At 22.5% G+C, this 17,284-nt stretch overlaps 8 protein-coding genes across 8 annotated transcripts; 2 read left to right on the top strand and 6 right to left on the bottom strand.

Moving 5' to 3' along the window:
* Nucleotides 1-50: 50 nt before the first annotated feature.
* gloB1 (hydroxyacylglutathione hydrolase) lies at nucleotides 51-934 on the top strand (the record flags this gene model as incomplete). The annotated part of the gene is made up of 2 exons (XM_633140.1): nucleotides 51-226; nucleotides 304-934. 2 exons carry the CDS (start codon nucleotides 51-53, stop codon nucleotides 932-934), a joined length of 807 nt encoding a protein of 268 aa, XP_638232.1.
* A 205-nt stretch (nucleotides 935-1,139) lies between these two features.
* On the top strand, nucleotides 1,140-2,012 carry DDB_G0285715 (hypothetical protein; the record flags this gene model as incomplete). The annotated part of the gene is made up of 1 exon (XM_633139.1): nucleotides 1,140-2,012. One exon carries the CDS (start codon nucleotides 1,140-1,142, stop codon nucleotides 2,010-2,012), a length of 873 nt encoding a protein of 290 aa, XP_638231.1.
* Nucleotides 2,013-2,070: 58 nt separating this feature from the next.
* Nucleotides 2,071-3,028, bottom strand: med18 (hypothetical protein; the record flags this gene model as incomplete). Its single annotated transcript, XM_633138.1, has 3 exons — nucleotides 2,071-2,292; nucleotides 2,405-2,492; nucleotides 2,583-3,028. 3 exons carry the CDS (start codon nucleotides 3,026-3,028, stop codon nucleotides 2,071-2,073), a joined length of 756 nt encoding a protein of 251 aa, XP_638230.1.
* Nucleotides 3,029-3,382: 354 nt separating this feature from the next.
* On the bottom strand, nucleotides 3,383-4,718 carry cdk7 (p34-cdc2 protein; the record flags this gene model as incomplete). Its single annotated transcript, XM_633137.1, has 4 exons — nucleotides 3,383-3,772; nucleotides 3,861-4,047; nucleotides 4,140-4,438; nucleotides 4,512-4,718. The coding sequence occupies 4 exons, from the start codon at nucleotides 4,716-4,718 to the stop codon at nucleotides 3,383-3,385; spliced, it is 1,083 nt and encodes a 360-aa protein (XP_638229.1).
* Nucleotides 4,719-5,226: 508 nt separating this feature from the next.
* DDB_G0285711 (hypothetical protein) lies at nucleotides 5,227-6,423 on the bottom strand (the record flags this gene model as incomplete). The annotated part of the gene is made up of 3 exons (XM_633136.1): nucleotides 5,227-5,843; nucleotides 5,946-6,141; nucleotides 6,247-6,423. The coding sequence occupies 3 exons, from the start codon at nucleotides 6,421-6,423 to the stop codon at nucleotides 5,227-5,229; spliced, it is 990 nt and encodes a 329-aa protein (XP_638228.1).
* Nucleotides 6,424-7,514: 1,091 nt separating this feature from the next.
* On the bottom strand, nucleotides 7,515-9,297 carry DDB_G0285709 (heat shock protein Hsp70 family protein; the record flags this gene model as incomplete). Its single annotated transcript, XM_633135.1, has 2 exons — nucleotides 7,515-8,816; nucleotides 9,046-9,297. 2 exons carry the CDS (start codon nucleotides 9,295-9,297, stop codon nucleotides 7,515-7,517), a joined length of 1,554 nt encoding a protein of 517 aa, XP_638227.1.
* A 748-nt stretch (nucleotides 9,298-10,045) lies between these two features.
* DDB_G0285707 (hypothetical protein) lies at nucleotides 10,046-12,658 on the bottom strand (the record flags this gene model as incomplete). The annotated part of the gene is made up of 1 exon (XM_633134.1): nucleotides 10,046-12,658. One exon carries the CDS (start codon nucleotides 12,656-12,658, stop codon nucleotides 10,046-10,048), a length of 2,613 nt encoding a protein of 870 aa, XP_638226.1.
* Nucleotides 12,659-12,904: 246 nt separating this feature from the next.
* DDB_G0285705 (RING zinc finger-containing protein) lies at nucleotides 12,905-16,781 on the bottom strand (the record flags this gene model as incomplete). The annotated part of the gene is made up of 8 exons (XM_633133.1): nucleotides 12,905-13,267; nucleotides 13,360-13,644; nucleotides 13,748-14,310; nucleotides 14,388-14,559; nucleotides 14,628-14,978; nucleotides 15,060-15,298; nucleotides 15,382-16,473; nucleotides 16,580-16,781. 8 exons carry the CDS (start codon nucleotides 16,779-16,781, stop codon nucleotides 12,905-12,907), a joined length of 3,267 nt encoding a protein of 1,088 aa, XP_638225.1.
* Nucleotides 16,782-17,284: the final 503 nt, after the last annotated feature.

Genomic DNA, 17,284 nt, shown 5'->3' with positions numbered 1-17,284 from the left:
GCACCAATAATTTAAAAAGATTTTATTTTAAAAATAATAATATAAATAAAATGAAAGTTCAACCAGTATTAGTAAACAAAGATAACTATAGTTATTTAGTAATCGATGAAAAGAATAAAGTAGCAATAGCAATTGATCCATGTGAACCAAATAAAGTAATTTCATCATTATCTTCAATCTCAAGTGATATTAAAATTAACTCTGTTTTTACAACTCATCATCATTGGTACTTATCAATTTTTTTTTTTTTTTTTTTTTTTTTTTTTTGTGTGAAATACTAATAAAAATAATAATAATTAATAGGGATCATGCAGGTGGTAATAATTTAATAAAAACAATAATTAAAGATATCAATGTTTATGGTAGAGATGAAAGATTTGAAGGTATAACAAAAAAGTTAGAGAATAATGAAGTTTTAAAGATTGGTTCATTAAAGATTAAGACTTTAGATGCACCAGCACATACAAGCTCTCATGTTTTATATTTAATTGAAGATGAGAATGAACCCAATCAAGTAAAGTCTTTATTCACTGGTGATACATTATTCATTGGTGGATGTGGTCGTTTATTCGAAGGTAATCCAGAACAAATGTATAATGCACTTTACAATGTAATTGGTAAACTACCTGACAATACCTTAGTTTATGTTGGTCATGAATATACTTTAAAGAATTTAGAATTTGCAAAAACCTTAGAATCTGAAAATGAAAATAAAGAATTATATAATTTCTATGATCAATGTAAAGAGAAACTTGCAAATGGTGAATTCACTGTACCTTCCTCTATTGCTCAAGAAAAATTAATTAATCCATTCATGAGATGCCATTTACCATCAATTTACAATCATTACTTAAAAGAAAATCCAAATTCAATTAATCCACCTTCTCCAATTGATGTTTTAGGTTTCATTAGATCTTTGAAAGATAAATTTTAAATCAAAAAATAAAAAAAATAAAAAATAAAAAAGTAAAACATAAACAAATCAAGTCCAAGTTTATTTTTTACATTTTCTCACATAAAAATTTTCACTTTAACATTTTTTCAACACATTGAAAAAAAAAAAAAATAAAAAAAAAAAAAAAAAATTATTATTTATTCATTTCCCCAACACACACACAACAACATTAAATATAATTAATATGAATTTATTACCTAAAAAATCATGGAATGTTTATAATGCAAAAAATAAAGAAAAAGTTCAAAGAGATGAAAGAGAACATCAAGAGAAATTAGAAAAAGAAAGAAAAAGGCAACAAGAGATTCAAAGTGAATTAAGATATAAACATTTAAAAGATGAATCAAAGAAAAGAAAATCAATTGAAAATGATGAAGAAAATCAATATAATAATAATAATAACAACGATAAAGATGTAAAAAATGAAATTAATAAAACTATAAATAATAATAATAATAATAATAATAATAGTGATAATAATAACAATAATAATAATGCCTCATTAATGAATATTTTTGAAGGTATTCAAGATGTGGTTTTTATAAGTGGTAAATTTAAAAATGGTAATCTAAATAAAGAACCTATTGACCCCAATAGAATTTCAAACATTAAATTAGGTGAAAGTTCATATGAATATAATAGACAAAAACCATTTTGGGAATTAGAAACAAATAACGATTATGATAAAAGCAATAAAGGTTCAGAAGATTATAGAAAAGATAGAAAAGAATGGAAAAAACAAAAAAGAGAAAATTGGATAAAAGAAAAAGAGGATCCAATTCATATAGTTGATAAGGCACTAGGAAAAGAAAAAAGGTTAACTTCTTCCTCCTCTTCTTCCTCTTCCATATCTAAAACCTCTGCATCATCTTCCTCTTCAACCAAAAAAACAATAGAACAATTAAGAAAAGAAAGAATTGAAAGAGAACAAAATGAAAGAAAAAAAGAGGATATTTTAAGAAATCAGAATTCAACATCATCAAATGATAATAATGAACTATCTACATTTTCATATTTAAAGTATAGTGGTGGTCAAATCTCTTCAAAAAAAAAATAAATGAGATAAATAAAGTTTTTTTTAATTTGTACATTTATTTTATTTAGTTTAAAGTTTTCTACCTATTATATCCACCAACTACATTTACATTGGTGGTTGGAGTATTACTATTTTCGGCTGTTAATAACCTATGGTCAAATTTGATTAACTCTACGAATGGATATAAATATTCTGCATATGTATTTAAATATTCTGCTGCTGCCACAAACCCTTCTTCACCTGACAAACATTGTAACTCTACCATACTGTGTTTATTTAATAGTTCACCCTTTGTTCCATCCTTTTTTTTTTTTTTTATAATGGTTAATATATATATAAACAATTATCAATTAATAAAAGTTTTTTTTTTTTTATTTATTTAAAGTTCACTATTTATATAAAATTCTACATACATTTAATACTCTTCTATGATTAACTAAAAAAAGTGATAAATTATACGTACTATATTGATAACCATCTACAAAATATTCATAATCCTTTCTAAAATTATTAAAATAAATTTTAATTTTCAATTAGTTAATAATGAAAAAAAAAAAAAGAATTTTAAATAAATAAAAAAAGATACATTACACATAACCTAAATTCTCTAAATATATAAAAAATGTTTCAGAAGATTTTATATCAACTACATTTCTAATCATTGCATTTATATTATCTTTAATTTGAGGTACACCAACATATCTAACGTATACAGTATTCTTTTCATATCTTACATGGATCTCTGATGGTAAAATTGATCCCTCAGCCCAACTTGGACCTGCACTTTGCACAGTTGATTTGAATACCATCTCTTTGTAGGATACAGGATGTTCACATCTCATCATACCCTTTGCTCTTTGTATAAATGTTGATGATGGAGTTGATAGAATACCATGTAAACTACATTCATATATATTACCTGCAACTATTGATTCTGATGGATTATTAACTGTTGCTGATGCAACACCTGATTGAACTACACCTTGTTGTTGCTGTTGCTGTTGTTGTTGTTGGTGATGTTTATTTTGTTGAAACATTATTTATTTATCTATAACTTTTTTTTTTTTTTTTTTTTATTACTAATTATAAAATTTCATGTAAAATCATATGTTCACGTTTTTATTTATATAAATTAAATTTCAATTTGATCACCAAATTTATTTTTGGTTTTTTTTTTTTTTTTTTTTTTTTTTTATTTTTATTTTTATTTTTGGGAAAAAAAAAATTAATTTATTTATTTTTTTTTTTTTTTTTTATAGCCGGATTAATTATTTAAATTACAAAGAAAAAAAAAATCCAAGAATATAAAATTAATTGTTTCTTGTGTTGGTTTTTTTTTTCTTTTTCTTTTTTTTTTTTTGAGTTGTTTTTTTGAGTTATTTTTTTTTTTTTTAAACTTGTTGGGCTTGTTGGGTTTGTTCTACATTGTCAACTTGAATTGGCTCTGGTTGTGATTGAATTTGTTGTTGTTGTTGTTGTTGTTGTTGTTGTTGTTTTTGTAATAATTGTTGTTGAACTTGAGCTAAAACTTGACGTTGTTGTAATAATGATGCTTTTTTAGCAAATGGTACTGGTAAATCAGCAGGATTAGTATGTTTTACACCAGATGTGAAATATGGATGATTTAAAGCATCAGCAGCTGAAATTCTATTTGAAGGATTAAATAACAACATTTTACTAATTAAGTCAATTGCTTCATCGCTTGCTGCTGTAAATAATTGTTTGAATGGTGTTGCTGGGTGATCTGTAAATTTAATATAATTTGGTAAACATGTTACACCCTAATTAATTAAAATTTTAATTATTGTTTTTGTTAATATTATTAATTTCCCATTATTTAAATATTATAATAAAAATAAAATAACATACTGGCCAATTTGATTCATTTGGAGTGCCCAAAGCAGAACAAATCTTTCTTAATTGATCAATTTCACCAGTACCTGGTAGATATGGAGTTCTTAACATAAGTTCTGCAAATATACAACCAATTGACCAAATATCAACTGATGGTCCATATGATTTTGCTCCAAATAAAAGTTCTGGTGCTCTGTAAAAACTATTTATTTCATAGGGGTATTAATATTAATATTATTATTAATGTTAATAATAAAAATAGAAATAATAATAATAACGATTTGATGTACATACATTGTTACGGCTTGTGGTGAGAAAACTTTATTAGGACTACCATATTGTCTTGCTAAACCAAAATCCGCCAATTTCAAATCACCATTTATTGACATCAAAAGATTGTTTGGTTTAAGATCACGATGTAATACCCAATTCCTATGGCATGCTTCAATACCTTGTAATAACATTTTCATATAACTTTTAATATCTGCTGGTTTTAAAATGATACTTTTATCTTCAATAACTTCTTGTAAATCCCATTGCATTAATTCAAATACTAAATAAACATTACTTTTATGTGCAAAAATATCAAGTAACTTTTAAATTTTTTTTTTTTTTTTAGTAAAAATAAAAAATAATAATAAAAATAATAAAAATAATAAAACATACATTAACTACATTATCATGTTTTAACTCTTGTAATATTTTAATTTCCCTAATGGCAGAGAAATTTATACCATCATCAGTTTGATTTTGAATTAATATCTTCCTAATTTTCTTTATTGCAACAATTTGACCTGTTGCTTTTACTGTTGCTCTTGAAACAACACCATATGTACCCTCACCAATTAATGCTTCAATATTATATTTATCCATTGCTATGACTGTGAGTGTGGGTTTTTGATAAAAAAAAAAAAAAAAAAAAAAAAAAAAAAAGTTTTTTCCAAAAATAAAAAAAAATAAAAAAATAAATTAAAAAAAAAATTAAAAAAAATAAATTGAATTTAAAAAAACAGAATGGTTACATTCATTTTTTTAATATTTTATATCATTTTGTGTATTTTTTAGTGCTCTATTTTTATAATACTAAATTCATATTAATAAAAAATAAAATTAAATCATAGCATCGAACCCTTTTTTTTTTTATAAAAATAAAATAAAACAAAATAAATTTTAAAAAATATATACAATTTTATTTTTAATTTTTATTTTATTTTAATTTATTTCATTTTATTTTATTTTATTTTATTTTATTTTATTTTTAATCCCAAAAAATATGAAAAAAATAAAATTAAAGAGATTTATTTTTATCAATTTGAATTCAAGTTTTCCCTTTTTTTCCTTTTTTTTTTTTTTTTCCTGTTTTTTTTTTTTCCTGTTTTTTTTACAATAATAATAATGAAATTAAGATTTCACCAGAACCTTCAGGTTCTAAATGTAATACATGCAAAGTTGGAGATTGATTTGTAATTTGTAATTTATCGATATCAACAGAACAAGATCCAATTAAATCTACTTTACAATCTTTGGTGTTAATTGTAACACTACCACTATTATTATCATCTAAAATACCACTACCACCGTTATTTATATTACTATTATTATTATTGCTGTTATTATTATTTATATTATTATTTATATTATTACTACCACTACTACCACTACCACTACCACTACTACCACCTGAAGGAGTTATTGATAAAGTTGATTCTTGATTAAATACTTTAAAGTATAATGTTTTTTGTGGTTCGCTTGATTTAATTGTAACTTTTGTTTTATAACTCCATCTTGGATATGGACCTGCAATGATTGATGTTTTTTTAGTTGATTTTTGACCATCAATAGGTTCATGTCCAACATCGAAAATACAATATGAAACTATATCCCACATTGATTTCTTTTGTAATCTAAATTCTTTACCCTCCACAATTGATACTTCTAATTTAACTGATTTCTTTTTTTGATTAACTTGTTCGAATGTTAATTTCTCTTTAATTAATTCTTTTTTTCAATAAAAAAATAATAAAAAAAAAAAAGGTGAAAATAGATTTTAAATATGTTAATATAAAATAAATAAATAAAAAAATAAAATTTGATACAAACTATTATTAAAACTTGCTGTATTTTGATCCAAAAATCTAATTACATCATCAGATTTTCTTACGGATGCCGATGGATGGATAACTAAAAATTTTAAAAAGTCTTGTAATGCCTTCTTTCTAATCTCTATAATATTAACATTTAATTTATTTAATTTTTTAGGTGGAAATGGGAATTGAATTTGATAATTATGAACTAACTAAATTTAAAAATAAAAAACAACAAATAAAAAGTAAAAAAATAAATAATTGTTAGTTAAATTAAATTTTTTTTTTTTTTTTTTTTTTTTTTTTTTTAAAATTACCAATTCATAAAGTGAATGAAATTCTGAAAATCTTCTTGCAATTGTATATTCATGACCATTTGAATTTGTAATATCAATGATATATTCTGTAAATTTCTTTCCAAATTGTTCCCTATTTTCAGCTATATTAATTGATATTTTTGAATTTCTGATATCAGATATTGTTGTGGTATCCATATTTATAAATATATATTTATTTGATACCAAGATATTGTATGTCGGTTTTTTTTTTTTTTTTGTTTTTATTTTTTTTATTTCAAAAATGCTTTTTTTTATTTTTTTTTTTTTATTTTTTTTTTTTGTTTTTATTTTTTATTTTTGTTTTTTATTTTTTTTATTATTTTTGTTTTGTTTTTAAATTTGATTAATAAAAATAAAAATAAAAATAAAAATAAAAATAATATTTGTTGGGAATAAGAGAAAAAAATATAAAAAAATAAAATAAAAATCTTTTTTTTTTTTTTTTTTTTTTTTTTTTTTTTTTTTTATTTCAATTGAAGGAAATTTTTTATTTTTTTTTATTTTTTTTTTTTTTTTTGATTCCAATAATACCTCAACCTGGTGATCAAAAAAAAAAAATTTTTTGATTTTTTTTTTTAAAAAAAGATATTTGTGTAAAAGGTTTGAAATAAAAAAAGAAAATAAAAATAAAAATAAAATAAAAATAAAAAAATAAAATAAAAATAAAATAAATGATATTAATAAAAAAAAAAAAAAAAAAAAAATAGGAATTGAAAAAAATATCCTTTTTGGTGAACCCTGGAATTATCTAAATCTTCAAAAAAAAAAATAAATAAATATATAAAAAAAAGATAATGTATCAACAAAATAATTATCCATTTTTTTTTTTTTTTTTTTTAACAAACACAAACCCATTTTTTAAATAGTGTTTAAAAAAATTAATAGAAATAATTTTTTATTTAAATGGTGAACACACAATCATACTTGTTTTTAATTTTATTATTTTTTTTATTTTTATTATTTTTATTATTTTTTTTTTTTTTTTTTTTTATGATTATATTTTTATCTTCTTATATACTATTCGTATTATATAAGTTTATTTTTAGATTGTTTATTTTTAGATTTTTTTTTTTTTTTTTAATTTTTTTTTTTTTTTTTAATACTATTTTTTAATTTGAAAATCAAATTATTTACCGTGTATTACTTTTTTTTATTTTTTTTTTATTTTTATTTTTATTTATTTGTTATTAATTATTATTATTATTATTATTATTTGAATTTTTTTATAATATTTAATAGTTTAATTTTTAAAATTTAATTGAATAATTTGCTTGTTCGGATTTAATTAATAAAGTATTGTTATTATCAATTTCAAAAGTGACATCGATTGGATTTGGAGAAGATTTAAAGATGAAACGTGAAACCAATTGATTATCTTTGGCGAGTGGTGCACTACCTTGATAGACTGCCATATTAAGATTATCTTGATTTTCAGAGGAAGTATTTAAAGTGAAAGTACGTTTGCATGGAATGAGGGAAGATGAAGGAATGATTGGGATTAAATTACCATTTGAATCTTGGATACCGATAGTGACAGGGGTGAATTTAGCACTGAATGGAGCACCCATAGAGATATTTGAAGAATTACAGGTCAAAGATTGATTAGATTTATCGGCGGCAAGGATAGTTGCTTGAATGGTGGTACCATGGGCGACGACCTCCTCTTGATTCATTGATCTCTCCAAGATGTCTTGTCTATTATCAAAGAAGTTGAGTAATTGATTTTGAACGGAAGGAATACGAGAAGCACCACCAACCAATAAAACCTTATCAACTTGTTCTTTAGTCATATTACATTTCTCTAAGAGTTGAGAGACGGCATTGATTGAACCTTTAATTAAACCACTTGCCATATCTTCGAAACGAGCTCTGGTGATGTTTGTAAAGAAATCACGACCATCATAGAGTGAATCGATTTCCAAAGCGGCTTGGGTCATATTTGAAAGGTTTCTCTTGGCTTTTTCACAGGCACTCTTTAATTTGGCCTTTGAACGTGCATTGTCTGTCAAGTCACATCTATATTTTCTGTTGAATTCTTGGGTGAAATGTTGTACTAAAACATGGTCGAAATGCTCACCACTTACAGTGTGATCAGAGACATTACCAATCATTTCGAATAATTTAGATCTAACTCTAATCATTGATGCTGATACACCACTACCACCCAAATCGAATACCATAACATTGCTCTCCTTTGATTCATTAGTTGTCTCTGAACATTCCTTAACTTGATCATAACCATATGCTAATGCAACTGCTGAATGTTCATGAATCATTCTAACAACTGTAATACCTGCTGCTGTGGCTGCCTCTTTCAAATCGTTTCTTTGTTTCTCTGTGAAATCTGTTGGTACTGATATAACGGCCTTCTTAATTGATTCACCACCAATAAATGTCTCTGCAGTATGTTTAATTTGTTCTAAAATACTGGTTGCAATTTCAATTGGTGTTAATGTAACAACATTTGATTTATAGTTAACTTGAAATTCAATCTTTTCATTATTATCTTCATATGTTGTAACTTTAAATGATAATTTTTTAACTTCATGCTATAATAATAATAATAATAATTAAAAAAAAAAAAAAAAAAAAAAAAAAAACGAAAAAAAAAAAAAAAAACCGAGAAAAAAAAAAAAATGAATAATTAGAAAATATAAATATATATTTAAATTTAATTATTTTTATATGGTGTGTGAGTTGTTATAAATCGATAATTTTATTATTATTTTTTATTTTTATTTTTATTTTTTTATTTTTTTATTTTCCGGTAAAACTTACATCAAATAATTCGTCAGTAGTTTTTCTACCTAATAATCTTTTAACATCATAAATTGTATTTAATGGATTTCTATCCATTTGTGCTTTAGCTTCATCACCAACTAATTTATCGTCACCAACGAATGAAACAACTGATGGAGTAGTTCTGTTACCTTGTTGATTTGGACAGATTTCAATTCTTTCATTCTTGAAAATACCAACACATGCGAAATGTGTACCAAAGTCAATACCCATAATATTATTATTTGCCATTTTTATATGAATTTATATGTGTGTGTATATATATATATTAATATATATTATTTATATTATTTGTTCTTGTTTAGGAGTATACCTTTTGGTTGGTTTTGTCGAAAGAAAAAAAAAAAAAAAAAAAAAAAATTTGTTTCGTTTTTCGATTAATTTAATTTTGAAAATTTTTTTTTTTTTTTAAAAAATAAAAAAAAATATCGTTTTTTTTTTTTTTTAACGAATCTAATTTTAAAAGGAAACTTAAAAAAAAAAAAAAAAAAAATAAAAAAAAAAAAAAAAAAACAATACCCAACCGCGGTGTTTGAATAAAGGTGGTTAAGATTACCAAAAATAAAAAAAATAAAAATAAAAAAATAAAAGAAATAATATAAAAAAAAAAAAAATTAAAAAAAAAAATTACTTAGAGTTTTTTTTTAATTTATTTGCGAACCTCAACACAGTTCTTTTTTTTTTTTTTTATTTTCAAATGTGTTGTTTATTTTTGTTTTTGTTTTTGTCAAAAAAAAAAAATAAAAAAAAAAATAAAAAAATAAATAAATAAAAAAATAAGTAAATTGATAAATAAAAGTGTCTTAGTTTTTAATTAAGATTTATAAATTTATTTATTGATTATTTTAAAACAAATTATTTGATATATTTGGAGGTACTTAATAAAAACACAAGGCTAAAAAAAAAAAAAAAAAAAAAAAAAAAAAAAAATATATTTATTATACATTTAATTTTATTTTTTTATTTAATTTTGTTTATTTTATTTTACAGATAAACAATTATTATTTATATTTTCTTCAATGAGAGATCTAATTTTGGATGATTTATGAAGTTTCATTATTTTTACAAAAGTTAATTTCTCGATTTCTAATTTATATTTACTTTGATTTTTATTATCATCATTACTTTTATATTCGTTTAAGAAAGAATCAATAATATCATAGTTAAAAGTATCTAAAACATTATTAATAACATACAATTGATTGAAAAAGGGTAGTAATTTTTCCATTGTCAATACATTTATTTTCTTTGGTGATGAATAAAGAATATTAACCTTTGAAGGATGTAAAATACCCAATAATACCTTATCCTCCAAGAATTTTAAACATCTATAATTTTTACTAACCAAATAAATTGGTATTAAGTTTTGAGTCTTTTGAACACTATTGACTGGTTCACCATCAGCATCAGCTTCAGCATCAACATAATCATTCTCTTTAGAAAAAGTCATTTGTAATGATTTAAATGCTAATTGGAATAATGAAAATGTTTCGTCACTATTATCTATATTTGAAATAGTTTCCAAAGATTTTTTTGAAAAATTATAACCTAATTTAATCATAAAATCAGCCATCTTTAAAGTTTGAGAAAAATCAATTGCTAAATTTAAATCACTAATTCCATTGACATGTAAAAATTCAATGAGTTCAATATCATCATTTTTAACAAATAAATTTGCAATAATTTCTGATGTCCAATCAAAAAGTCCTACATAGTTTTTATAAAAATATTTGAATAGTTCTCTATTATAAACAAAAACTAAAGCATTTGATTTCTTAGAATTAAAAAAATATTTTTTAAATAAATTTGCCAATAGATCTGCATGTTGTGGTATTATAAAATATTTTGATAAAATTATTTCTCTAACAAATTCTGAAAGTGAATCTATTTTACATATATTTAACTTGCAAAGAAAATCAATGTATTCAATTTGTTTCTCTATATCTTTTGAAACTAAAAAGAAAGCTTGGAAATCTGACCTTCTTTTCCTATAAAAGAAAGTATTAAAGGAGGATTTTAATTTTTCAAGATGACTATCTCTTTGAAGAATATCAAATGAATCAAATTCCAATAGTTTATAATCTGCATAAAGAACTGATACCACAAATAATGATTCATAAAAACCAGTTGAATTTAAAAATGAAGCATCATTGAAAACTTCACTTTCTTGGTATTTTCTTTTAAATTCTAGAGCCATCAACATATAGCTATCTTTTGTCATGAAAATTTCATTTTCTACTTTTAAATAATCAAATAAATAAATTCTTTTAATCTCTCTTTCAAAATTAAAATTATTATAATTTATTTCTGTAAATTTATCATAGTTAGATGATGGATTAACCATTAATTTATCTGATTTTCCAAAAGTACTTGTTGTTGTTGTTGTTGACTTTGATTTTGATTTTAAAAAATTTGAAAACCAATTTCCATTTTTAAATAAATCTTTTTTTTCAATTTCCTTCTCATTTGCTTTTTCATCTTCATTTTCTTTAATAGTTATATATTCATCTTGTTCTAAATTATAAATTATATTTTCATTATTATTATTATTGTTATTATTATTATTATCATTTTCATTATTATTGTTATTATTATTATTATAATTTATTAAATGTTTTATTTTTTTTAATAATAAACTATTTCTTTTTATGGTTGATTTTGATTTTGATAAAATAGCTGATAAGAAAATACAATTTTGAAAGAAATTTAAGAATTGAATAAATGTTTTCTTATTTTCTTCAATTATGTCGAATGTATTATTGAAATAACATGATAAACTTTTTAAATAAATTTTATTAAAGAATAATGGTGAACCTAATTCATAAAGACGTTTAAATAAATCAAATTCTAATTTCATAATATTTAAAAAGAATTTATCAAATAAAATTTCATTTTGATATTTTTTTTCTGTTGGTAGTTTAAATTTAATTTCATCTAGTAAATAGTATACCACAGCTGTTCTATTTTCAGATAACATTGAAAAATGTAATGCCATAATTCTATCATTTAAACCAATACCCATTTCCCTATGTACAAATTTTATAATATCTAAATTCCCAAATTTCAATGATAAATCCAAAAATTTATAAATATTATCATTTTCAGTTGATTTAGTTTTATTATCATTTTGATAATCTAGATAAACTAATTTTAAGAAATCAATACTTTGAGTGTAAATTGAAAATTCCAATAAACCAATACAGATAAAATTTGTTGAGCTATGAAATAATTTAACCTTTTTTAAAGTATCTAAATTATTTTTATAAAATTTTTGTAATAATATAAAATTGTTATTTTCTTTTTCAGTTTCACTTGTTAATAATTGAACCAATTTTTTTATCCATACAAAAGAAAATCCTTCATCATTTTCACTAAACTTATAATTTGATTTAATTTTATCATAAAGTAATTCATATTTTTGATTTTTTAAAATCCATTCAAGTGATGCTTGTTCATAATTTACACATCTTGTGAATGATTCTTTTTGACCATAATATTGATCATTTAATTTATAAACATTTTTAAATATTACATTTGATAAATATTTATTACCAAAAACTGATTTATAAAGTTTATAATTATTGTTTTCCATTTTGGTTAAAATAAAATAATTAGTAAAAATAAAAAAATAAATAAAAAAAAAAAAAAAAAAATTGATGGTTTTTTTCATCAAAAAAAAAAAAAAAATTATAAAAAAAAAAAAAAAAAAATATCTTGGCGACACCAAACACCTATTCGTAGAATAATTATTGGTAGAATGTGAAAATATTTTATTTGGTGATTAATTTCTTTATTTGAATAATCAATTTTTATTTTTATTTTATTTTTATTTATTTTCTTAAAAAATAGTTTGGTTACTACCATTACCACTATCGTCTAATTTTAATGGTTGTTGTTGATCTATATTATGCAATTGTTTACCAACTAAATATTTATCATCTCTTATCATATTGGGGAAACGTGATGACCATTGTTTAATCTTGTGTAAAATCTTTTCAAATAATAAAATGAAACAGTAGACTGCAAAACCATATCTAAAGGAAATACTCTCCAAAATTAAACTTCCACCAAATAATGGTACTAAAAACTTGGAAAAGAAAATTGGTACTGTTAACAATGTAAAGAGATAATGACAAATTGGGAAAATAATTTTACTAAATGTCCATTTTAAATCAATATTTGAAATACCATTTCTCTTGAACTAAAAAAAAAAAAAAAAAAAAAATTATATTAGTATAAATACTTAATATATTTTATTAGAGATGTAATTTTATTATTAATTAATATACTTACTTGCTTAAATCTATCAATCCATCTATCTCTTGGTTGATCTAAATCTTCGATAACATTATTTCTATTATTATCTGGATTTTGGTTAGTTGCATTGATCCATCTATACCAAAACTTTAATAGTAATGCACCTAAGCACCAGTTTTGGAATATATCACCAAAATGAATGAAGAATGATTCATCATATGGCGCCATTATTGGTACCATAAATATGAAATCAAATAAAAATCCTGTCAAAAGTGGCATCACAATAACCATAATAAAACCAATCAATAAAACCTTTAACCCCTATTTTTATTTGAAAAGTAAAAAAAGTTTATAAATTAATATTGATATTACTAAAAACACTATTTTGGTATTTAAAACCAATTATTAAAAAAAAAAAACCTACAATTGAAACCCATTGAATTATATTTATACTACTTGATGGAGAAAATAATAAAAAGGCAATCTTTGACAAAACCCAACCACAGAATAAACCTACTAAAATACAATAAATATCATTGTCATTGCTAAATGGTCCAAGTATGAGTCTTCCAACTAATACTGGTATTGAAATATATGCGCAAATCGCTAAGAATAATGTTAACCAACCTAAAAAAATAAATAAAGAAATTCTCTTTTTAAAATTATTTGGTTTGAAAATTACATCTTGTTGCTTTTGTACTTGTCCTTGTTTTTGTTGTTGTTGTTGTTGTTGTTGATTTGGTTCTTTTTCGTCGTCATCCTCCTCAATTTCTTCTTCATTATAGACTTCTTCTTCTTGTTGTTGCTGTTGTTGTTGTTGTTGTTGTTGTTGTTGATTTGCTGTTTGTACATTTTGTTGTTGTTCTTTTGGTAATAAATAACTTTCTAAAGATAGAATTTTTGAACTTTTTGTGATCCAAAACTTGACAATATTCTTTATGGTAATCTTTGTATCGAATTTTGGGAAGAATGATGCAGCTACAATAACTATAATAAAAAGATTAAGGTTAATTTTAGGGTAAAAAAAATAAAAAAATAAAAAAAAAAAGTTTGTAAACACATACATAATATATCAGCGGAACCTTTTGTAATTGGATCATTAACTTGTAAATTAATTGGAAGGAAACCCGGTATTGTTGATAAGAATAAAGCTGGTAAGAATACAAAAAGTAAACCAATAATAGCATATGCACATAAAGATACAAATACTTTAAATAAGTGTCTTTTAAAAGAAAGCTAAAAAAAAAAAAAAAAAATTAAAATTTGTTACCATTATTAAAATAAATAATAATAAAAATATTTACCTTAATCATATCTTTAAAAGGGTCAAAATCAGGATCACTTGGATCTTTTAAGAACCAAATTACACCTTTTCTAAAGATTTGATGGAAAATTGAACAAAGATTGGTAAAATTGACCATGAAAAAGATACCAAAAATCCAACGAGAGAATAAAAATGTCATTTTTTGTGAGAGAGCAAAAGATAATCTGGCCTCAATTGATCCACCGAAAATTCTTAACGAACAAAAGTCAATAAAACAACCAACTACAATTGGTAATATACCCAATTCGAATATTGTAATAACACCAATCTTTATAAATGAATGAGTTAATGTTGATATTTTGAATGCTATCTTTTCCTTTATTAAAATTGACTTTAAAAAAAAAAAAAAAATTAGTAAAAATCTCTTTATTTCCTTTTTTTTTTAAAATTAATAATGATAATTAATATTTACCAATATAATTAAAGCAGTAAAAGATAAAATGGTATAGCCAACAGCTACACCAGCTACACATTGAGAGATTGAACCATCAACCAATTTTAAAATATCTTTTACATGGAATGGTAATTTTTCAATAAATGTGTGACCAATTAAATATGGGAAATATAAAAATGTTGATAAAAATATTGCATTATAAACAATTAAAATGAAACAATGAGTTAATATATTGAATAATGGTCCTGATAACCCGACTAAATAAAAAAAAAAAAAAAAAAAGTTAGTAAATATCTTTTAAAATAAAAAAAAAAAAAAAAGTCATAATGATGATAATTACTAAAATGTTCTAAATCATCGATTTGGTTTGGATCATTTTCGATATCATTTTCATGTTCTTCTGGTACATCTTGAAGTCTTAACATTTCCAACACGCCTGGTATTCTAAAGAATACTCTTTGATTTTGTTGTGGTTGTAATTGAATTGGTTCTCCTCCTGCTGCTACCGGTTGTTGTTGTTGCTGTTGTTGTTGTTGTTGTTGTGGTTGTTGTGGTTGTTGTTGTGGTTGTTGATTTCTTTGGATTTGTAGTTGTAATGTTGTTATTTGATCCTGTATCATAGCTTGACCAACTTGATCATCTCTTGAGATGGTCTCTGCTAATTGTTCTTGTAATTCTTGTAATCTAATTTGATCTAAATGTTTTTGTTGTTGTTGTTGGTGCTGTCTTAATCTTTGACGTAACCTAATTGGCATATCATCAGTAATTTGAAATCCTAAATCTTGATTATTATAAACATTCTCTTCATTAGTAGTATTGTTATTATTATCTGCTTGTTGTATTATATTTTGTTGTTGTAGTGGTGGTTGTTGTTGTAGTTGTTGTAGTTGTTGTTGTTGTTGTTGTTGTTGTTGTTGTTGTTGTTGTTGTTGTTGTTGTTGTTGTTGTTGTTGTTGTTGTTGTTGTTGTTGTTGTTGTTGTTGTTGTTGTTGTTGTTGTTGTTGTTGTTGTTGTGGTTGTTGTAAATTTTGTAAATAAGTATCATCACTATCAAATTCGAATTCATCTTGAATTTCAATTTCAGCATGTTTATGATGAATGAAATCGATGATCATATAACTGGCAATTGATGCTAAAATGATCCAAAAGAATAAAGTTGTGCCAATGAAAAAGTCATAAAATAGTGTGACTGCTGTGTGATGACTACTACCGAATCCACTATTCTCCATTACCACTCTTCCCAAAGGTACCAACCATTTTTGACCAAAAAAGAAATTAAAAATCCAACATGTTACTGTTGGTACAATAAATAACCAACAGAATACAATATATAATATTCTTGATATCTTTTTAATATACCACTTAAACCTAATTAATGCTTCATAAAATAATTCATGGGATGGTATAAATTCTGGTGCATTTGGTGAATAAACTAAATAAAAATATAAAATAAAATAAAAAAAATAAAAAAAGAAATAAAGTTTATTAGTTATATATATTTTAAACAAAAAAAAAAAAAAGGTATATAATCAAATTACTTGGAGTAAATCTAAAGGGATGGCCACATAGCTCACATGAAGAACTTTTTGAATGTTGAATCCACTCTAATAAACAATTTTGGTGAATGTATTTGATGGAACCACTACATTTGCATGGATATGATAATGGATTATCAGGTGTTGAACCATTTCTACACACCCTACAAAAATCTTCCTCCTCTTGATTTTGTTGTTGTTGCATTTTTAGTTTATTACTATTAAATATTATAATAAAAAAAAAGTGTGCATTTAAAAAAAATAAATAAATAAAAATCGGTTTGTGTGTGTTTTTGTTTTTTTTATTCTTTTTTTTTTTTTTTTTTTTTTATTTTGTTTTGTTTTGTTTTTAAAATATTATTATTATTACAAAAAAAAAAAAAACCAATAAAATTTAAAGAAACTAATGAAAATAAAAAGAATTTTCTGTCTCTTGTTTTCTTTTTTTTATATAAACAATAAAACAAAAAAAATAAAAAAATAAAAAAATAAAAAAATGAAAAATAAAAAAAAAAAATTAATTTTTTTTTAATTTTTTTTTTTTTTTTTTTACTATTAAAATTTTTTTTTTTTTATAATTTTTTGAGATGTTCAGTGAATTTTAAACATGTTACCTTTTTTATTTTATTTTATTTTATTTTATATGGACTTTGTTTTGGTCTAATATTTTTGGTCTAATATTTTTAGAAAAAAAAAAACTTTAAATAA

Source organism: Dictyostelium discoideum (assembly GCF_000004695.1).
Source record: "Dictyostelium discoideum AX4 chromosome 4 chromosome, whole genome shotgun sequence".
NCBI lineage: Eukaryota > Evosea > Eumycetozoa > Dictyosteliales > Dictyosteliaceae > Dictyostelium > Dictyostelium discoideum.
The sequence above is the reverse complement of the archived record's forward strand: the minus strand, read 5'-3'. Positions and strand labels throughout refer to the sequence as shown.